The sequence below is a fragment of the Condylura cristata genome, unplaced genomic scaffold (assembly GCF_000260355.1).
Source record: "Condylura cristata isolate star-nosed mole 26May11 unplaced genomic scaffold, ConCri1.0 scaffold00020, whole genome shotgun sequence".
NCBI classification, from domain to species: domain Eukaryota; kingdom Metazoa; phylum Chordata; class Mammalia; order Eulipotyphla; family Talpidae; genus Condylura; species Condylura cristata.
Genome location: NW_004567121.1, coordinates 3,417,379 through 3,435,032, shown reverse-complemented (window position 1 = coordinate 3,435,032; position 17,654 = coordinate 3,417,379). Strand labels below are relative to the sequence as shown.

Below are 17,654 nucleotides of genomic sequence, written 5' to 3'. Positions count from 1 at the left end.
AGTTTATTTCCATTTAGATCAGTGGTTCTCAACTCTGCACACTGGAATCCTCTGTAGAGTTTTTGAAAATACTGACATTAGGGCTCAACCCATTTAATTCTGTTCCAAATGGTCTGGATACTGGGATCGTTCAAAGCTCCCCAGGAAATCCTACTGTGCAGCCAATAGAATAAGCTAAAATGAACTTCTAAATTAAGATTTGGTGATCCCTTCAATTATGCTTCTACCAGTTGCAGATTCAAGTTAAATTATACTTTTAATTAATATGTAACATCTGCTATTAGATGCTATTAGTATTACAAACGTAATAGCCATATTTACCCATGACTATATGTAATAAAATATACTTTAGCATCAATTGCCCTTCAATAATACATAAAGGATCTGCTCCACTAATTCTACATGTGAACCATGTCCTCAAATTTTCATAGAACAGCTTTTAAATACTGGCACTCTGAAACCTACTAGAGCTGGAATTTCTCAAAAAAGCTTGTTTTTGGCTTTTGAACTTTAATCCAATCTCTCATCAAAACCCCTCTAGGCAGTGTCCCCAATATCAGTGGTTGGTTGCTGTGTGATTCGCGAAGTGTCTTCTCCCCCTGTATGAGAGCTCAAATCAAAGGCTTCCCAGAGCTTTGATCCCAGGCTCTCCTGCATACTCTCCTGCATCACAGCGAAATAGCAAAAGGAGAAGGGAACAGTTTTTTTTTTGATTTTTGTTTTGTTTTGTCAGTGGAATCAAGTCTCCTTGGTGAAAACCTCTTGATGGATTTTTTTTTCTCAGTCATCGTTTAATTACATTCTAAGTCTTTGTCTACTCTTTATTCTTATATTATTCTCCTCTCTTCTTTCTGATTAAAGATGCAGTAGGAAATAAAATTTTCATTCAATTATTTCCATAGTAACATACACCACATCTTTCTGCTGTTTCGGGTTGCTTTCTTTTAAAGACAAGAGCCCTTTATCAACTATAAATTCAAACCTACCATGAAAGAACTTCCTGAAAACACATTAAACCAAATTCTAATAAACCAGGGTTTTAAAGTACTAGAGATGAACTTTTGACTCCTTCCAGCTTCACCTATGACCAGGGGGTGCAGTTAATCTTAGGTAGGGAATGATTCAGTCTCCCAATTACCAACTGAAAAGGGGGTTGGGACGAAGACCCCAAGACAACTTGAACTTCCACAAAGAGGAGGTAGTCAAGCATTCAAAACCAGAGAGCCTAAGTTGCCCCAAAGCTGAGGAAAGAAGAGAAAGGGAAATTTTTTCCCATTTTAATTGCTAATAACACTAATTAGTGACTGGGTGTCATTTGGAGGATGGGAGATGAGAGCATCATCTGTTGATGGGCCTTACTAAGGGTTCTCTTCCCATTCCTCTGAAGTTATCTTAATTAAATGTATTACATAAATTTTTACCTACAGAGCCCAGAATAACGTCAGTTATAGAGTTGTGAGTTTGCAGCTCAGCCCGATTCCACCCCTTTCTTATTTCACATGACAGATTGCTAAAGATTTTCTCTCGTCGACTGGAGAAACATATGGCAGATCACATTCATTGCCTGGTCCTTTCTGTCCTACTTATTCAATCTAAGAACATACTTTAATGAATGAGATCTACTGGCCAATGCTTCTGAAGCATTAACACTCTGGTTAGGGCCAGAGCAAAAAAAAAAACAGTTGAGCGGTTTATCAGTGCCCACCTCTCCCCTCAGGTACAATTCGCCACAGGCTCACAGTTAGCAAGGATTTATCACTGTCATAACTGTCCTGCCACTGTGGTGATGTTAATCTAAGTGTCAACTTTGCTGTGCCAGATATTGGGTCAAGCATTTTTCTAGATATTTCTGTGAAGGTTTTTTTTTTTTAGGTGAGATTAACAAATTAGTAGACTTTGAGAAAAGTACATTATCCTCTATATTATGAGCCTACTTTACCCAGTCAGTTGAAGGCTTTCATAAAGAATTGATATCCCCCCAGAAAGAGGGAATTCTGAAAACAGATTGCCATTAGATCTGAACTGCTGCATCAGCTCTTCCCTCCCATCTGCCAGCCCATTCTGCCCATTTTGAGCTTATTAACTCCATAATTGGTGAACCACTTCCTTCAATCTCAGTGTATACAGCCTCCGCCCCCCACAATATGGGTTCTGTTTCTCTTAAGAACCCTGACTAATATGTCTGTCCTGCTTCACACACTGTGTTCCACAAACACAACTTGCAACTGCATGTTGACGACTATTACTCAGAATGAGGGACCCTTACCAGAAAGATTGGGGCTTGAAAATAAACTTTCAGGGCCCTCCCTGATGGCGCAGCAGGTTTGAGCACTACACTGCAAAGCTAAGCCAAGCCATGGCCACTTCCGTGCAAGTCGGATTCCCCGCGCCAGCGGTGATCTACATGGCGCAGCAGAACTCTTCTCTCTTGCCCGCTGCTCCCCTCAGCAGTGTACTTTGTCCATCTGCCTGTTCTGCTCCCCACTCTGTCTCTGGTGAAGCCCCTCACTGCCCCTGCACCTCTGGCCTGTACCCCAGTTTTGTATGCATAAATAAATAAAATATTTGAAAAGAAACAAATATTCAGCAGATTCCTTATTGCAGGACTGCCTAAGCCTTTGTTGCAGGAACTGGCAATAGAGGATCATCATGGGCAAAGGCATAAGTAGTCTTTCCTAACGTTATTTAATCTCAGACTCCTGCATAGGACATTGTGGAGGATCTATATTGTACAGATACTTCCTTAGTGGCTGGCTTCAGGGTTACAATTATCATCTTATCACAATCTAGTTTGTATTAACACCAAATTAAGTTCAATAGACTATAAAACTTTATTATCTAATATTCCTCCAAGACCTTCCCACTCCTAGGGTTGCTATTCTCATATAAATTATGTATCTTTATAATTCTCATATAAATTATGTATCTTTATACATTAATTCCACAGACTTGTAATTGTTGCTTTATTCAGTTGTCTTTTAAATCAGATAGAGAAAAATTACAAGTAAAATCTACATTTATAGTGCCTTTAATATTAACCAAAGTAGTTGTCTTTACTGGTGCTCCTTATTTCCTGGTGTGGATTAAAGTGCTCTAGTCCTGAAGTACTTCCTTTAGTACTTCTCATAAGGCAGGGTTAGTAGCAAGAGAATTTTTCAGAGAAAGTCAACTCTGATTGGTGAAAGTGTGGCATACTATTTGAATGCAGATGTTTTGCTGGTTGAGTTTTTTATCTAAAAAATGAGAACTCATTGCTGATTAAAAAAATTGTGTCTGAATCTAATGAAATCCTGGTTTTTCTAGCACTCTCACATGCTGCTTATTAATTAGTCAATATTTGCTTATTATTTGCTGCTTATTAGTCAATCTTTTGTCAATTTATTGACAAAAATATTTATTGACTATACAGAAAGCTTTAAAGATATAAAAGCTTCATGGGAAAATGTCAGTTCTGGGAAGAATATTATTTCCTCCTTTGCCTTGCCTCCAATGTAAACACTTTGACAAGTGTGCCATTTGCTTTTGGTTGCATAAGAAGCCAGCTGTGGCCTGCCCCAGATCTTATCTGCAATTCTCTTTGAATAAAAGGGGAAGATATTCTTGAGAAAGTAAATATGTACAAGTGCTCTCTATATTAGTCCATTCTTTCAAATTGCAAATCATCATGCTGTTAAAACTGTCTTTATCGAATACACTGATTGGACAGCTATCACTGACGACAAAATAGAAAATTCACATGATATAGTTCTCACTGTTGGTATCAAAAGCAAAAGACCTGCTAGGTCCCTATTTGTCTTCATACCAGTGTTCACTTCACCCCAACAGTGTAACTCACAGAATCTGAATTCAGACCTGCAGTGTCAGTCGCTTCTCTTATTTTTCTGTTGAACCTCTCCAGGGTGTTTTGGACTTAATAGTCTGCACAAAACTCACCTTCTCTTCCTTCAAACCTCATCTCCTTCAACATTTCCTCACCACTTTACCCATCTAGGAGCTTAGCTTTAACACCTATATCTTTCTCACCCCAGAGTATGGACAACTTCATTACCTGACTTCTCCATCAGTGCAAGATGCCATCATCTCTTTTGTATACTAACATCTCAGTATTCTTTTTCATCTTTACTTGAGCCCTTCCCCCACTCCAATCCTGCTCTATAACCATAGTGGGTACTTTTGTAAACAAAATCTGCTTGATCACTCCCCTGCTAAAAACCTTTCAAGGTTCCTCACTGGGCTAAAGTTAAGGACTGGCATCTTGGTCTCCAAACTCAGCATGACCTAGTGCTTTCTTTCCTTGCCAGAGTCACAAGTTGAACCCTTATATGCAAACTTATATGCTTCATCATTCCCCAGACTGCAGAGAGATCTGGCTGGTTATTGAATACAATACCCAAAAATGAGCATTGTCCTGTTATCCATTTGTTAAACAAACAAGCACTCAAAACTCGTATAGAGCTCCCTGTGAAAGTACCTGCTGAGTATAAATGAGTCTCTAACCCCTGCCTTTCTTCTGATCTTGATTTTCATCTTATGAGACAACCAAGTATTTGGAGTCTGATCTTGGTGTGACTACACAACATGATTGGACTAATTATCTGTAGTGGGTTATAAAATGACCATAAAGGTTATTCCAAAGGAGGAGTTCCTTAAATGTTTTCAGTTGCAGAATCACTGAAAAGAGTTAAATCTCCCTAACTCTGGACAAATTATTTAACGTTTTGTGAGAAAAGTCATCTCTCTGTTTGAAGGTCAGACATGGCCCCCACAGAGGGGATGCTCAGACCTGTGCACACCGAACAGCTCAGAGCTCAGGTGGTACCCTTGACTTTCTCTTTTATTGATAGCTGTGTTAAGGTAAAATTGCCACACAGAGCTCTCCCTGGTGGAGCAATAGGTTAAAGCACCACACGATGAAGCTCTCTGAAGCCACTGCAGCATGAGTTTGATTCCCCACCAGGGAGCTGACCCACATGACATGAAAGACCTCTCCTGACCCGCCCACTGCTCCCCTCAGCAGTGTATTTCAGTACATCTGCCTATTTGGCTCCCCACTCTGTCTCTGACCCACCACACCTCTGGCCTATCCTGTAAGCATAAATAATCTTTTTTAAAATTTACATACAATAAACTGTACACATTCTAAATGTACAAATGAACCATTTTGAATATGTATGGTAAGGATACATCTAAACTTCTTATTGTAAGTTTTCTCGTGGCCCTATCCTTAGTTCTCTTCTTTTTCCCTCAAAACTTCTGGATTGAATAATTTGAATTTCATTTTATCTCCACTGTTGACTTGTCTTGTTAATTTAATGGTTAGTTTAGGCTTATACTACACATCTTCAAATTCCAGTGGTCCCACTTCACACAAAGTATAAAAATCTCACAGCCTCCTACTTCCCTGCTTCTTTTTTAATTTTTGGCTATGCTTTAGAAAAAACAAAACTGTGGGGAAATATATACAGCCTAATTTTCCATTTTAACCATCCTTAGGCGTACAGTTCTGTAGTATTAAACACATTCACATTGTTGGGCAATCATCACCACCATACATCTCCAGAAATGTTTTTAGTATCCAAACAGAAACTCTTTCTTCATTAAATAATAACTCTCCGTTTCCCAACCCTCCTAGTTCTTAGTAGCTACTATTCTCTTTTCTGTTTTTATAAGTTTAATACAGGATACTCCAGATACCTCAGAGAAGTGGAACCAAGAAATATTTGTCATTGGCTTATTTCACTTAGCAAAATATCTTTAAGGCTTATATCCATGTTGTAGCATGCATCAGAATCCCACTCCTTTTAGTGTCGTAACACTGATGTACAGCACTGTATGCATTCAAATGTATAGAATCACACCCCTTCAGAGGCATTAGGGAAAAAATAATCTAAAACTCAACCACAACACAACAAAAATAAACAGACAACTATAAGCCAGAGACATTCTGAATTATTTTGTTGTAGCAAAGGTGATCAAAGTCAACATCGGAAGAGGAGCTGGAGGGGATTGTGCTCAATGAAATAAATCAGAAGGAGAAAAACCAGTACTGGGTGGTTCCACTTCTATGTGGCATATACAGAAACAAATCAAAGGGTCAGGCAGAACCAAGCCAATAACAGACCCAGCAATCTGACTGTAGAGCTGAGTCCCCCAGAGAGGGAGGAGCAGCCCGGGGCACATCAGTGTGCAGTGAGCCCCGGAGACTCTGGTTGAGAACTGTGGTGTCTTGGCAGTGGGTGTGGAAGGAGAGGGATTGGAACAAGAGATGAAAAACACAGGAGACTGTGGTGATGGTGCATGGGTGAATGGGCATAGGAATCCTATGGGGGCTAACCTGAGACAAGAAAGCAAATCTTGTTAAAAAATGAACAATGCTGGCCCTCCCTTGTGGCGCAGCGGGTTAAGGCACAGCACTGAGAAGCTTAAGCCAATTCAGCATGAGTTCGATTCCCGCCTGCCCCGGAGGTGACCACATGGCGTGGCAGACCTCTCCTGGCCCGCCCGCTGCTCCCCTCAGCAGTGTGCTTCGTCGATCTGCCTGTTCTGCTCCCCACTCTGTCTCTGGTGAATCCTCTCACCCTCTGCATCTCCGGCCTGTACCCCAGTTCTATATGAATAAATAAATAAATCTAAAAAAAAAAGTGAACAATGCTGTAAAATATAAATAAAATTTAAAAACCCCAGGTATATATCACCACACCATACCCACTACCAAGGCACCACAGTTCTCAACCAGCGTCTCCGGGGCTCCCTGCACACTGATGTGCCCGGGGCTGCTTCTCTCCCTCTGGGAGACTCAGGTCTACAGTCGATTTCTAGGGTCTTTTACTGGCTTGTTTCTGCCTGACCCTTTGATTTGATTTCCACCTATAAGTGGAACCATCCAGTATTGGCTTTTCTGCTTCTGATTTATTTCACTGAGCGCAATCCCCTCCAGCTCCTCTTCCGATACCATCTTTGATCACCTTCGCTGCAACTTAACAATTCTTGTAACACAAAAACTTCAAGGATTTCTGTGGGAATAAGATGACATATATGAAAGGATTTTCTATCTAAAATGGCAATTTCCTTCTTTTTTAAGGTTGAATAACATTACATTACATTGCATGGATAGACCACATTTTGTTTATCCTATCACTTGTTGATAGATATTTAAGTTGTTTCCATCTTTGGAAATTATGAATAATGAAGTTTTTCCTTTCCTTTTTTTATGATATTGTCACACATTTAACTTACGCATATGTTATACCCAGTGTACATTGTCATTGTTTGTAAGGATTTGTTTTTAAAAGCTATATGCAAATGTATACATTTATCAGTCCAGTTATTGCTATTGTTCCTTATTTCTTTGTGTAGATCCATTTTCCATCTAAAGTCATTCTGCTATTGCCTGAAGGATTGCCTTGAACATTTGCTGCAGTGCAGATGTGGTGATAATAAATTCTTTGTTTTTGAGTACCTGAAAATGTTTTCCTTTTCCTTTTGTTTTTGAAAGGTAGTTTCACAAAATAGAGAAAGAAGACAGAACATTGAAGGTCTTAAAAGAATTTTAATAAAGATATCATCCCACTTTCTTAAAACAGAAAACCCACTGTCAAGCTTATCTTTGTTCCTTTGAACATAAGTCCTTTCCTCCTCCTCTCATCGCTTTGAAAATTTTCTCTGTATTACTGGTATTAAGCAAATTGATTATGATGCTCCCTGGTACAATTTCTCTCATTTTCTTATAATGGCATTCACTGAATTTCTTGGATCTTTGGGTTATAGTTTCCATCAAATTTAAAAGATTTACCTCCTTTTTTTTTTCTTTTACTACAGGAAAATTTATTACAAAGAATTTTAAAGGATATAAATCAACAGCCAGATGAAAGTTTCTACCCTCATAGAGCTTATGGTCTTTTAAAGCAACATGTAAAAAAGGCTTGATCCCTCCAACCCACTCCAAGCTGGAAATGCTTGTGGAAAATTTTCTAGCTGTATATAGAAATTTTCTAGCTGTGATATTTATGTATACACACATATAAACATATACACATACATACATACATATTTTATATATATAAAATTTTCTAGCTGTATATGTGTGTGTGTATGTATGTGTGTGTGTGTGTGTGTGTGTATATATATATTCGCCCTTCTTCCCTCTCCCTGGGAATTTCATCTAATAATTGGCAAGTGAAAGTTGTCCCACATCTCACCCATGTTCCTTATTTTATTGTTACTTTGTTTCCTTGTGTGTCTCATTTTCAAGTTTCTCTTGCTATATCTTTAAATTCACTAATCTATTTTCCTGCAATGTCTAATTTGCCAATGACCCCCATTTAACATGCTTTCATCCAAGATATTTTCTTCCCTAAAATTTTTCATGTTTAAAAAGTCAACATGTATTTCTTAAAATATCTGTCTCTGTTTAACTTTTAGAATATGTGGAATGCAGTTTTAATAACTGTTTGGATGTCCTCTCCCATGAATTATAATATGTGTCAATTTCCAGTGAGTTTTTATTGATTGATAATTAAAGGGAATATTTCTTACTCCTTTTTCAAGTCTAGCAACTTTGTTTAGATGCCAATCATTGTGAATTTTGCCTTGTTGGGTACTGAATGCTTTTGTATTTTTAAAAATCTTAAATTTTTGGCCCTCCCTGGTGGCACAGTGGGTTAAAGCACTGCACTAAGAAGCTTAAGCCAATTCCGCATTGAGTTCGATCCCCGCCTGCTCTGGAGGAGATCCACATGGTGTGGTAGACCTCTCCTGACCTGCCCGCTGCTCCCCTCAGCAGTGTACTTCATCGATCTGCCTGTTCTGCTCCCCACTCTGTTCCTGGTGAATCCTCTCACCCTCCGCATCTCTGGCCTGTACCTCAGTTCTGTATGAATAAATCAATCTTTAAAAAAAAATCTTAAATTTTGTTCTGAGATGCAGTTAAGTTAATTACAAAGAGTTTGTTCCTTTTAGGTCTTGCTTTGATAGTTTAGGAGGTCCCAAAATTCAGCTTAAAATTAGTTATTTCTGTTTTGTAAAGCAAGACCTTCCCAAGTAACCTACCCAGTACCCCACAAGTCATGAATTTTTGCAGTTGGGCTGGTGAGTAGAGTCATTGTTCCTGGCTCTGCTGAGTTCCAAATCCTCTTTCTAGTTCCTTTCCATGGAACTTTCCCAGCTTCAGGTACTTTTTCTACATGCATGTGCTGAATCAGTCTGAGTTGAATTCTCAATGGGACTCTCTTCAGATTTCCAGAGTTCTCTTTCTGTTCATCTCTCTCCTCTAGAACTTTGTCCTAGAAACTTTAGATGTTCTTGGTCTCCCTGGACTCCATTCAGTTTTCCAAACTCAGAGCTTACTGTAGTCATCTCCCTGCAAATACCCTCAGCAGTGAGCTGGGATAATCACAGAGACACATCATTTTCTCTGTATATCAGGGATCATTGGCTTTTATTGCCTGATATGTAGTGGCTTTAAACACCATTACTACATATATTTTTGTTAGTTTTTCCCCCAAAGAATTCCCAGGTCCTTCTCTTGGTAATTAAAAGAGGCATCTAGCTGATGCATCATCTGTGCCAGAAATGTGCCCCTGGCCTTATGGTTATAGGTACCAGCTGGTTCCAGAACAAGTGCAGACAGCTCGGGGGGCATGTGGAGGCTGTTAAATTCAGGAAGGAAGTATTTGCTGAATTCACATGGAATGGCAGCCTACCTGATGCCCTCCAACACAATCTTTCTTCTTTCCAGATGGCTATCTTGTCTCTTTAGGCCTGCAGGCCTTGGACAGCCTAATTTGGTAAGTGACTGTGCCTTCACATGAAGCAGATAGAGTCTTGTACTGATGCAGCTTTTGTTTCAGTAACTGGATTGTGGGTGGCAATAGAAGATTGGGCACTCTACATGGCATCTTTGGGACCAAAGTAAAGTCACGAAAGCTTTAAAGGGTACCTAACAGTAGAAAGGCCCTGACCAAATTTCCTTTTTAAATTCTACATCTGAAGCAGTTTTGAAACTTATACTTGGAGTTATTTTGCCTTTTAATTTTGTGTGTATGTGTGTGTGCACACGAGTACATGAATGTGCATATGGATGTATCAGATTGAAACAAAGGGATGATGAATTCTGAATCCAGAAGCCAATAGCTTTTCTCTTTCCTTTAGACATCATATCTTAAACATTCTGTTAACCCTTAACCAACTCCTACAAGCTTAAATTACTCTGCTCAGGCTGGCATAACAAAATGCCATAGATTGAGCAGCTAAAGCAATAGAAATTTATTTTCTCACAGTTCCGGAGGTTGAGAGTCCAAAATCAGGAGGCCAGAGGTTTGGTTTCTGGTGAAACCTTTCTTTCTGGCATCTTGTCACTATGTCCTTGCAGAATTTTTCCTGTGTGCACATTCAGGAAGAGAGAGGCCTCTGTTGTCTCTTCCTCTTCTTATAAGGACACTGGTCCAGTCAGATTATGGCTTTCCCTTTATGACTTCATTTAATCTTAATTGTCTCCTTAAAAGTCCTCCTTCCATATACAATGACACTGGGGTTTAAGGATTCAACATATTCACTGAGGACGGACACAATTCAGTCTACAGTACTCCCCCCAGACAAGCAGCTAGGTCATCATTTTCTTTGCTTTTGTGAATGTTCATTTTCACCTGGGCCTCTTGCTTCATTTACATTCAGTTAGGATGACAGGGGGCTGCCTGGGTTATTGATTCTAAGTTAACATTGAGTGGGGTGTCATTATCAGTAAGCAGCCCCCCATACTAGACAAGCCATATGACACCCCACCTGAGAATCCAATCCTAGCTTGCTGATCTTGGCAAAGCAACTATCACTGCAGGAGACCCAGTCATAGGAAAGAGTCCCTGCCATCTAGAATTCAAGTCAACCAGGGCAAGTTGGCCCTGCTCGTGATTTTCCTCCTTCTGTCCACTTGCCATTTCTCCTCCTCAACTGAATCCTGTCCCCGGCCTAGTTTTGTTGTTCATTTTCCACATGATACCTCTATAATATAGGTAGGGTACCAAGAGACAATACAGCCTGGCAGAGGTTCCGAAGCTTTGGTGCACATTAGAAGCTCTCAAGGGGCTTGCAAAAATGCCAATGTCCAGCTCACATCACAAGTGGATCAAGTCAAAATGACAGAGGTGAGAGCCAAACATTGATACTTTTCCTGATGAAGTAGATTCTGAATTTTAGTTTCATCATTTCTGGTTGTCTGGCCTTGGGTGAAAGTCATAGTAGCATTATCTTAGATGACTGAGGTAAGGATTAAATGAATCACTAATCAAGAAGTGCCCAGAACAGTGCCTGACATATAAAGTATGTGTCATGTTAACCATTGTTATCACCACTGGTGACCTAAGTGAAACTCAAGAATTAGATAGGACACAGTCAACATACTAAGTCACAATCATGAAAGGGAAGAGGGAGTTAATGCTTATCAAGTGCTTGCTTGATACAAAGCATGCATTATTTTACTTAATCTTTACAGAATCTCTCAAGACCTATATTATTATTACCATTTACAGAAGAATACACTACAGTTTAGATATGACTCAGTTAATCTAGTGACAGAATGCAGATTTTTAACTGTGTGCTTCTCATTCCAAACTCAGGCTCCTCTGAACTCTCCTCTTAACGAGGCCTTCTGTGAGAAGATTGAGTTGGACTTCCGTATTTGTCTTTGCATTGCCCAATTTTATCAAAAATCCTGCTAAGTCAGTTCAGCCAGAATCCCCCACCCTGAATCTCAGATCAAATTCCTGATAACCCACCACCCCCAGGTGATGTCTGATTGCCTGACCTGCCTTCAGCAAGAATCCTGTTAGGTCAGTGCAGCCCAAATCCCCAAGCCCCTGATGTTTTCTATCAGTAATTTTCCATCTACAAACTTCTCACCCTACTCCTTGTTATAAATCCCCTTGTCTATGTTATACTCATAATTGAACCCAGCTCTACACTAAAGTCATTTATCCTATTACACCAGTTCCTGAATGGAATCAGCTTTTATTGCTTAAACTACTGTGCAGCTCTGGTTTTTATTTGCTAATGTGTGCATGCACACACACATACACACACTACAGAACAGCTCTGAAAGCTCTCCACAGGATCTGCTCACAACTGGGCTAATGCACCCCATTTTGGTAAGAAACATGGAAACAGCCCCCCAGCGCCAACTAGTTAGTTATGCCTCTTTGGCACTCATGATTGCAAACATTACCCACCGCAGTCTTCTGGGGACATGTTGGACTTGGGAGGCTCAGCCACCAGCCTCTGAATCTGGGCTAGCGTGCTGCAGGCTTCCTGCATCTCCCTCCAAATGAGAAACACATCCTCTCTGACCCCGGCTCCTAGAAGGGAAAGGCAATATGAGCACCAGCCATGACAGGCATGAGAATGCCTAGAGTCTTAGCAAGCCTGGCACACCAGGGAAGAAAGAGAATATTTATGAACATCAAAAACTCCTTTCCCCACTAATTTCATTCTGAGAATCAGAACTCTCCCCTCAATAAATCAAAAATGTAAACTCTAGGAGACAATAAATCCTTGGAAATAAATATTTGGAGTGGCCAGAATTACAAGATGAATTATTGGTTATAGCTAAATAAGACCAAGAATAAAAATGCTCAGAAGTACTTAATAAAACCTGAGTGACTGCTGTGAGCAAGGGAAATTTGATGATCTGTGAAAGGACAACTTCTAATTCTTTCTTGATTTAGCTCAGCATTCTGCTTCTTTGAAACCCGTCTTTTACAAGTTTTTCCCTAATGTGATCATGATTCTTTGGCCTCTTTCTCTGCAACTCTGCTGTCTTAGTGACTAGGTTAGACTGTGTGACATTTTTAAAAAATGATACAGCTCCATTAATATAGATATCTATGTCTATCTCATAATCAAATTTCATTTCATAACTTAGTGTCCAATGTTGGGATGAAGGCTCTGCTCTTACCAAGTTCCAGTTACTAACAAAGTAGGTTAACGAGGGTGTAGGAGCAGGAGGGAAAGGGCGTGACCATGAAAGTGCCCCATGAGGGGCCTATGGCGCTATGGCGACCCTATCAAGGCCAATGTCTTGCTTGTGATCTGGTCCTGCGGTTTTGTAAGATGTTGCTATGGGGGACCTAGTTCCCCTAGTTGACCTGGGGAAGGGGCATATGTGTACCTCCATTTATGTACTGTGCTGGTTTGCTTCTCATAGGAGTGACCAGAGAAGAATACAGCAGACGCATTCTTTGGTTTTAACTTCTTACAACTGCATGTGAACTAGTGACGTGCTCCACCCACCTCTCAGCCAGAGGCTGCAGGGCACATAAGGGCAGTGGTGGTTCCACGGTTGGCATATGCTACCCACCCACCACCTGGTCACCTCTCAGGTCACTGTAGGGTGATAAGGCGGCGTCTGGGCTCGACAGACAAGAATTTAGTAGATATCTTCTCTAGTGTTAAAAACTCCATTCCAAGAGGAGGTTTATTAAAACATACACACACAATAGCTATTCCACAGACTACACACTGTTGGCTAAGGGAACACCGATAATGTTATTAAAGTAAGCTGAGTCCAAATTCTCTAAAGACAAATACGTGTTTGGCATTATGTTTGGATCTTCCTACATTTTCTTATTTCTTTCCACCACAATTCTGCAAGCAAATACTATTCATGCCCCTATTTTATAGCAGAGAAAACTGAGGCAGAGCAAATTGCCCGGGTCACACTGTCAATGAGTGATAGAGCAGGGAATCAAAACAATAGATGTGACTGTGTCAACTTAACTGCCCTGACCAGTTGCCCTGGAAAAGGGATGGATGTCTACAGGGAGCCCTGATGGTGATAAGGACACACACGCCAGGCTGCTAGGCCTTATCACAGTAAGCCACAGATGGCTAAGACCCCACAACAACAGAGAATGAAAGGCCACCCTCAGGTTTAGGGGCTGCCCCAAGAGATTCACCCACTCAGGGCCAAGGGCTGACCCTAAGCCACCAGGGCAGAGGATGTAGACCAGAGATGATTTTTTTTTTAAGTTTATAAAACATTTAGTATATATCAGTTCTGTCACACTTAATGCTGTAATAAAAAAAAGAACTTATAATTTCTTGTAAGAGGAGAAGCATAATTCTACTAGTTCTATAATTTTCCAGTCAAAAGATGAGCATTAATCAACAGTATCAGTTCAGAACTCAAAATGTATACTAAAGAATGGCAATGGAAATAGAGAATAACAGAATCCAATTCAGTTTATCAAATATTTTTTATAGATTTTTTGTAACTGTTATTTTTACATCATTTTGTACATTTTTTAAATCTCAATTGTAATCCCCGCGGATTTCCCATCACCGACTCACCCGTGTGCCATCACCATAGTCCCGTGCATTTCCCTCCCCCACCCCTGTTTTTGATCCCATTCCCCCAGAGATGATGTTTTTAACTTTTTTTTTTTTAAAAAATCTATTTATTTATTCATACAGAACTGGGGTACAGGCCAGAGATACAGAGGGCAAGAGGATTCACCAGAGACAGAGTGGGGAGCAGAACAGGCAGACTGACCAAGGACACTGCTGGGGGAGCAGCCCACTGAAGGGGCAGTAGTGACCAGAAACAAACTCCCATATGGGCAGTAATTAGATTATCACCCTCCTGGTTTAGAAAGGTCAGGAGAGGTCTGCCACGCCATGTGGGATCACCTCCGGGACCAGGGATCGAACTCTTGCAGAAATGGGTTAAGCTTCTTAGTGCTGTGCTTTAACCTGCTGCGTCACCAGGGAGGGCCTGATGTTTTTAACTTTAAAGATGTAGTTAAGAATGGCAGGACAGAAGGAAAGCAACACCGGAGCTCTTTGACCCCCGTGAGAGGGTATTAATAGCTGTGTTCACAAGGAAGCCAGAGACAAGCACTGACAGAGATGGATGGCTACCATGGGTTTACAGCCATCCAAAACCCAAGGACTGAAACGTGATGTGCACACAGTTCCATGCCGGAACCCAAAAATATCACACAGCACTGCCAAATCCAAACTTGAAGCCCACGGTACTTGACCTGTGAAGCCAAGTCTGACTTCAGCTGTTTGCTTCAACATGGAGGTGTTAAATGGCAGAATTCTCTATTAAAAGTTACAAATGAGTCAAAGCTTTCCATTTCCCTCAGACTTTTCAATAATATCGTCCATTTTCCTCAGACTTTTCAATAATATCATAAGAGGGAGAGCAGCACAAGTCAGCATCAAAGGGAATATTTCCCAGGAAACAGTTGGTGACCAATGATCCTAGAACAGGAAAGCACACTGAAGGGGCAGCAGTGACCAGAGACAAGCTCCCATATGGGCAGTAATTAGATTATCACCCTCCTGGTTTAGTTATTGTAATTAGGTAGCTACAGATTTCTAAACCCATGATCAGAAAACAAAACAACTCAAAACCATCCACTTAAGCAGCTTGGTTTTCAAGACAAACCAAAGCAGGAACAAGAGGCACAAGGCAGTAAAAATGTAATTTATATTCTAACTTAGAACATAAGTTACATTTTTATAAAAAAAGATTTATTTGTTCATACAGAACTGGGGTACAGGCCAGAGGCTCAGGGCAGTGAGAGGATTCACCATAGACAAAGTGGGGAGCAGAACAGGCAGATCTACAAAGTCCACTGTTGAGGGGAGCAGTGGGCGGGTCAGGAGAGGTCTGCCACGCCATGTGGTCACCTCCAGGGCAGACGGGATCGAACTCATTCGGAAGTGGTTTAAGCTTCTTTGTGCTGTGCTTTAACCCGCTGTGCCACCAGGGAGGGCCCATAAGTTACATTTTTAAGTAATTCCACAGGCAGTGAGGAAGGGAGGCCATATTTACCAGATCACTTAAAAGGGACTGAGCTGGGATATCAACAGCTACTAATACTGATATAGGACTAAAAGTGGCCAAGAACAGAGCTCAAATAGTTTACCAGTCACTGTCACAGCATTGCACACCATTGCAATACTACTCAGGTTAAGAGAACAACAATAATGGGATTTATTTAACAAATAAGGAAAAACAAAGAGTCACTAAGTCCACAAGTGGCCACCCACCTCACCCAAAGTAATGTCCAGCATTTTAAAGTCTTAAACACAAAGGCTCCCCAAATGGTGTCTTCCTGCCACTGAAGGCCTGGAGCCTGTGGCAGGCAGCCAGACAACAGGCCAGGATCGAGCTAATGAAGACAGCAGAAGACACAACAGGAGAGGCTCACTGGAGCTGCCGAGATGCCCCACCACTATGCCAGACAATCAACACTGAAAACAGTAGCTGCAGCAGCAGAACAACCAAAGGCCCCTCACTCACCCAGTTCAAGGTCATATATCACCTTCACGCAGCTCCCGGTCCTGCCTTCCCTTGGAGGCAATAACAGCAGCAAAGCTGGGAACAGTTTCAGTTGCTCGGCTACCTGTAAAGCCTCTGAACCCTCCCTCTCTGAGTGTGGCTGCTGGAAGCCTCTCCATGTCCTTCAGAGGCCCGTAACAGCCTCCTGGAAGATTGGTGTGGTGGGGGTAGAAACAGCTGACCTGAGAACGCTGAAATCCGGAATCCTGGAAAACGTTAGATCTCTGAAAACATTCAATCCCAGGGCTGTTTCTGCAGTTCCTATACTTGCTCTCAGTCTCCACCCACACTGATTTCTTTGTCTGTATTTCACCTGGGGCTAGTCAAATTCACCTGCTTCCCTCTTCAGCAGCTGCACCTGTAATAGCTTTTGTCTTCAGCCTCTGGTTACACTGCAGCCCAGGAAGGCAAACAAAAGAATTGGGAGAAGGAGGTACAGGAAACCACAGGGTTTAGAGAACGCTGCTTCCTAAACTTTCCAGGTTAAACCAGAGAGAAGAAAAAACAGTGATGTACTTCCTCACAGAGTGTCCAGGGGACCTAAAAGAGCCTTTAACCGAAATGCACTCACCTGACACTCCCACATGTTGCCTGGTATAAGCTGAAGGTTCACAGAATGGTGACATCAGCAGAGAGAGATGTCACATTAAGCTTTTGCTTCTCACTGATTTCTCAGACTGGCCAGTTTAACAAACAAAATAATCGCCAGGTCATTTCACACCTTTATTTATATATATATATTTTACATCGCTGTCCATTCTCCTATCAGGTGTAATTCCCAAAAGACACTTGTGAATCATCACCATCGTCTCTTATACTCTTCCCTCCCATTTTGATCCCTTTCCTACCCTTTTCTTCTTCTCCCCCTCCCCTAGTTTGCTTTTTGTTTTTAACCTATACTCTTATGTTTATTACACTACACTTTACAATAGCTAAGATATGGAAACAGCCTAAATGCCACCAAATGGATGACTGCATCAAAAAGATATGATATATATGCACAATGGAATACTACTCAGCAATCAAAAAAATTGCTGCCATTTGCAGCAGCATGGATAGAACTGGAAGGGATTATTCTCAGTGAAGTAAGCAAAGGAAAAATAAAAATACTGGATGGCTTCACTAATAGGAGGAAGATAGGGAAACCAAATAGGGGATCATTTCATACCTTTTGACATGTCGGGGCAGAGCTCACTGAGTCCCGGCTACATATCACCGCCTCCCTGGCAAACACACCAAGTCTCAAAATCCATTTGTCAGAGTCTAGCTCAAGCATCTATTTATTTAGCAAATAAATATCTGTTGAGCTCCT

The 17,654-nt window shown here is 41.0% G+C and overlaps 1 protein-coding gene across 1 annotated transcript in view; it reads right to left on the bottom strand.

The window, feature by feature from the left end:
* VWA3B (von Willebrand factor A domain containing 3B) overlaps positions 1 to 17,654 on the bottom strand; it is a 136,632-nt gene that overhangs the window by 81,483 nt on the left and 37,495 nt on the right. The window contains 1 exon segment of the mRNA XM_004686005.2: positions 12,219 to 12,344. Within this exon segment, the coding sequence (XP_004686062.1) occupies positions 12,219 to 12,344 (126 nt within the window).